This window comes from Salvelinus namaycush, chromosome 32, assembly GCF_016432855.1.
Source record: "Salvelinus namaycush isolate Seneca chromosome 32, SaNama_1.0, whole genome shotgun sequence".
In the NCBI taxonomy this organism is placed as follows: domain Eukaryota; kingdom Metazoa; phylum Chordata; class Actinopteri; order Salmoniformes; family Salmonidae; genus Salvelinus; species Salvelinus namaycush.
In genome coordinates, this window is record NC_052338.1 from 33,583,095 (window position 1) to 33,588,094 (window position 5,000).

Consider the following 5,000-nt stretch of genomic DNA (forward strand, 5'->3'; position numbering starts at 1 on the left):
TTGAAGTGTGTTGAAAGTATTCCTCTCTCCTCAGGTCCCTAAATTCTCTGGATAGAGGCATGTGACTTCAGCGGACCACACATAAACAGACGGAGAGAGAGACGGAGAGAGAGAGCTCACTGACCTCTCCGATCACTGGGCCTCAACACTCTCTGACATCACCATCCCCTCTGTGACATCACTGTGCCATCATCATCACCATCGCCCTCTGTGGATGAGCCGCCTGTCTGGACGCCTGCGGTCAGGTGGAGGTGGGGGGGTGGGGCGTGAGGGTGGGGCCTTGGCGGAGGAGCAGGGGTGTGAGCGGGGGCTGGCGACGTGGGGGAGGGAGGTGGCAGCAGGGGTACAGGAGAGGGTCACAGTGGAACCCAGTGCTGAGGCTGGAGCTCAAGGGACCCTTGACCTTTTACCATCACCCTCGCCCCCCTCCCTGGCCAACGGGGTTCACCTGCACAGGAGGCCTGGCCTTGGAACACGCCGACGCTGGCAGACAGAGACACACACCGATGCTTTAACACACACACCCGGACAGACAGGAGTCACAGGCATGCAGATTTACACGGATCTCCAAATGCACACACCTGCGGACACTCACACACACCTAGCTGCTAACACACACATGGATGCTCACACACACTCGGACTCTGCCGGTCCAGAGCAGCCCAGAACTGTTTCATCACCAGAGACTCACACCAGATCACCTCAGCGACAGGTCCTCCTGCCTGTCACTCATCCAGCCTGCATCAATCAGCAAGTTGCTTCCTCTCCCTGCAGCCCGCCTCCTCCACCCTCTGCAAACAGAGACAGGCCCCCGGCCATTAGCCCTGCCCAAATTGGACCAACACCTCTAGATCTCTCTAAACCCTCAAGAGCTATTGGCCCAAATCCTACAGGCCCTTCTCTTATTGGTCCATCCGGTTCAGACCCTTCTACTATTGGCCCAGCCCCTGTAGATCCCTCCCCTGTATCTGTCGAAGGGGAGAGGAAGTATGCGCTCCGTAGCTCCGGTCGACCTCGCTTCCCTTGCCAGCTACGCAAGTCCTCCCGCATCCGCCGATCCACCGAGGAAGGAGAGAGGAGGGGAGTTAGGGAGAGCGAGAGAGAGGAGGAGATGGCGGAGGAGGAAGAGGAGGAGGAGAAAGAGAGGGTGAGTGTACATGTAAAGGTAGAGCGCCCCACAGTGGAGGAGTGTTTACCTGCAACCTCGAAGCCTGCAGACTCAGCTGTACCTGTAGCACCACACCCTTCACCACACCCTTCAACACGCCCCTCACCACGCCCTACACCACACCCCACCTCTCACTCCGCCCCCCGGCCAGCGCCCAAACCCAGAACTTCAACCAAACCCCAACCTAGACCTTCAACCAACGCCAAACCAAAAGCCCAACCCAGACCATCGATAAAAGCCTCGCCTAAATCCTCGCCCAGACCAGCGAACAATCACAGACCAGCAACCAATCTTTCGCCTTGTCCATCGACCAATACCGTGCCCCAGCCGACAGTGAAGAAGGAGGTGCCTGATGATCTAGTTCCTAAACAGAAACGGCGGTTCGTTGGTGTAAGTTCAACTGTCAGTGTATTATTAGTCAAAACAACCCAGAAGCCATGTTGTTATTTTGTTGTCTGACATCAACCAGATTTTAACCAGGAAAATAAGGGTTATAAATAATGGTTTTATTGTGTTTGTTTGTGTCTGTCCCCCAGGTGAGGCGTATCGTGGTGAAGGTGGCTCGTATCCCGGTCAACCTCAGCCGACGCCAAAAGAGCTACAAGATCTCCTCCATGGAGACCGTTGTCGGGCCGGAGAGGGGCGGGGCCAGTGGCGAGGGGGGGTTGGAGGGAGCAGAAGGGGTCCGAGAGCCAACTGCTCTCCTTCGCATGAAGAACAATGGGAAGAATGTGATGGTCATGTTCCCGCCTGGAGAACTCCCGGTGATCCTGAAACGCAGACGCGGCCGACCTCCCAAACAGGTTGTACCGGGAATGCCAGATAAAACTGGTGGGAATTCCGCCGCTGCCAGTGGGAACGGCGAACCCAAGAAACCTCGCAGGCGCCGGCGGGCCAAGCTCCCATCTCCGCAACCGTCGTACGTGAACGACACCAACGACGTCAAGACAGAGTACGGAGACGTTCTGTCCAAACTGGCGTTCCTAAACCACCAACCGCCTGCCACCGGTCGCTGCTCCCCACCACGCTGCTGGACACCCAGCGAACCGGATAGTTTTCACACGCCGTCCAACAACCCTGGGATCTCCGCCCTGCTCCACCGACTCACAGGGTTCAGACGCAGGGGAGGGAGGGGTGGTGGCGTAGGGGGCAGGGGAGGAGGAGCAGGGGGGGCCGGGTGCGAGGGCTTCAAGAGCTCATTCAGTGACTTCTTCGAGACGATCGGGAAGAAAAGAAAAGTGACCCCTGCTCTGTCAGAACCAGGGTTACCCAAGAAACGAGGGAAGGGTGGGGGAGGCAGGGGAGGAGGGGTTGCAGGGGGGGAGATGGGGGTTGGAGGTGAGGGGTGGAAGCCGGTGAGAAAACGACGCTCGTGCAAGAATGGGGTTCTGAAGGGGGAGGCAGGGCAGCTGGAGCAAGACTGGTCTAATGGGGGAGGTGTCTGGGGGGAGGAGGGGGGAGGGGAGAGGGAGAGAGGGCCGGGGGCGTACCAGGCCTGTGGCTCCCTGAGGGGGGACTTCCCGCCCTGTGAGGGGGGAAGAGGAGGTGCGTACGGCAGCCCTGGGGGCAGCAGAGGAGGTGGAGGTGGTGATGAAGTGCAGGGTTTGTTCGCTGGATATTTTCGCTCCCTGCTCGACTCAGACGACTCCTCCGACCTCCTGGATATCTCCTCCTCTCGGCCTGACCCCGGGAAACTTCCTCCCACCCCGGGCTACGACTCCTCCAGCACTGGCCCCGGCCCAGGCCCTCGCTGGTCCCCAGCCTTCCCCAAGCGCAGCCCCAAAGGAGAGGCAAGGGAGAATCAAACCCAGGTCTCTTCGTCCTCCTCTTCCAGACCTCCTTACAGCTACTACCTTTCCCAGAACTCCCCCACTACTTCCTCCTTCCCCAAGTCCACCCCTCCCTCCCTCTCTCTGCCTCGCTCTCCCAGTTCCCCCCATCCCTCCTCCTACGGTCACTACCCGTCCGGCTATTCCTCCTCCTCTCCTGCGGGGGGCAGTGCAGCACCACAGAGACCCACAGACTGCAGCTTTGCAGCCTACGGGGCAGCAGGGCTGGATAAGGCCTCCACAGCCCCCCCCGTGGGCCAGGGTCAGATGGGCTATTCCAATTTTTCCAAGCGTGGATATGGGAGCTACCCTGGGCAGGTTGGACCATCCTCTCCAGGGGGAGGGGGGTATATGGCCATGGCCAAGAACAACCCCTTCCCTTCCTCATCATCTCCAGAGGGTTACAGACACTACCTCTCCAACCAGTGGAACTGCAAGTAAGTAGCTTCAGGTCTAAATTGTCTGGAACCACAGAGTTTGGATTAGAGTACAATCCTACCCTAACTTCTTCTATAGTTGTATGTGTTTGAGATACATAACACCATAACACTAAATCCCTGATCTATAAATCAGTACTAAATAAGTTCTTCTTAAAGCCCTTCACCAACTGTGCAGTTTTAATAAAATAGAGTGAATAAAATGTGTTTTTTGCAGGCAGGGCTCCAGTGGCTGGGCGTGGGACAGTCTGGCTCATCATTACCCAGGAGGCTACAGTGACTACGTCACCCCAGGCCCCAGCGAGCCCAAAGACATCCTGGACATCTCCAACTACACCCCACAAAAGGCCAAGCGACAACCCTTCCTCGAGAACCTATCAGAGTCCTCCTCTGACTCATCCCACCTGGGATGCACCGGGTCAGGAGGCGGGGTCAGTACCGGAGGTGGGGGCGGAGGCTCGGGTTCAGGTTCCGGAGGTGGGGCTTACAGGCAGGGTGGAGGCAGGGAGTCTCTTCCTATTGGTGGAGAGGGAGGTCAAGGCCAGTCCAGCCTATCAAGTCTGGAGAAGCTGATGATGGACTGGCATGAGAGCGCCTCAGGCCCCTCCTACAACTGGAGCCAGAACGTTCTCTTCCAGGGGCAGGGGAAGCCCGGTCGGGGGCGCAGGAAACGGAATGCTGCCGAACCCCAAATAGAAAAGGAGGGGGGTGGTGGACCAGGACCGGAGCCCACCCCAGACTCTCCCACCAGTCCCCCAGTCCAGACCCAGTCCCACACCTCAACCCAGGGCTCTGGTGCCAAACGCAGTGGGATGGGGGGGCGGCAGGGCAGGGGGGCAAGGGGAGGCAGGGGAAGGCTGTGCCCGTCCCCTAGAGAACGCCCCCCAGGGGGGAAGAAGGGTAAGGCTGCTGGGGGTGGGGATGGAGGAGGAGGGGGTACTGCTCAGGGGGGGTTGTTCCAGGAAGGCCTTGACTACTTCAGTGGAGACAGCAGCAGCCTCTCCCCCCTCCCTGCCCTACACCTTGGCTACCCCCCCGAGCCCTGTGAGTACCCCTCCCCGTCTCCTTACTCCGCTCACCCCTCCACCCCAACCTCAGAGGAGCGCTACCCAGCCCTCTTCCCTGGCGAGGCCTCATCCTCCTCTCTCTCCCCTGGAATGACTTCCACATCCTCCTCCTATCCTCCTAAACCATCCCCTGCTCCTCAGCCTTACCACCCCCCTCTCACCCCTGCTCCTCCCCCCTCCTCCTTCTCCCCGTCCTGCTCCCAATCGCCACGGTTACTGCCCCACTGTGGAACAGCGCTGAGCCCCCCCTATCGTAACCCGGCAACCATCTCCAAGGACCATTTCCCCTCCCAGTATGATTCTCCCAGCTGCTGTAGCTCCCCGTGTTGGTACAGCGGGGCATCGCTCAGTGGCAGCACCAGCCCTCACACTAACACACACAACGCTACACACACACACACTAACACACACAACGCTACACACGTACACGCTAATGTGAATCCTCACGCTAGCCCTAACAATCATCCTGATCCTAACGCTACTGCACACCCACACACCA

General features: G+C 58.9%; 1 protein-coding gene across 1 annotated transcript; it reads left to right on the forward strand.

Moving 5' to 3' along the window:
• Window positions 1-326: 326 nt before the first annotated feature.
• Window positions 327-4,875, forward strand: LOC120027106 (AT-hook DNA-binding motif-containing protein 1-like). Its single transcript, XM_038971944.1, has 4 exons — window positions 327-1,558; window positions 1,705-3,434; window positions 3,652-4,762; window positions 4,837-4,875. Exons 1-4 carry the CDS (start codon window positions 548-550, stop codon window positions 4,873-4,875), a joined length of 3,891 nt encoding a protein of 1,296 aa, XP_038827872.1. The 5' UTR covers window positions 327-547.
• Window positions 4,876-5,000: the final 125 nt, after the last annotated feature.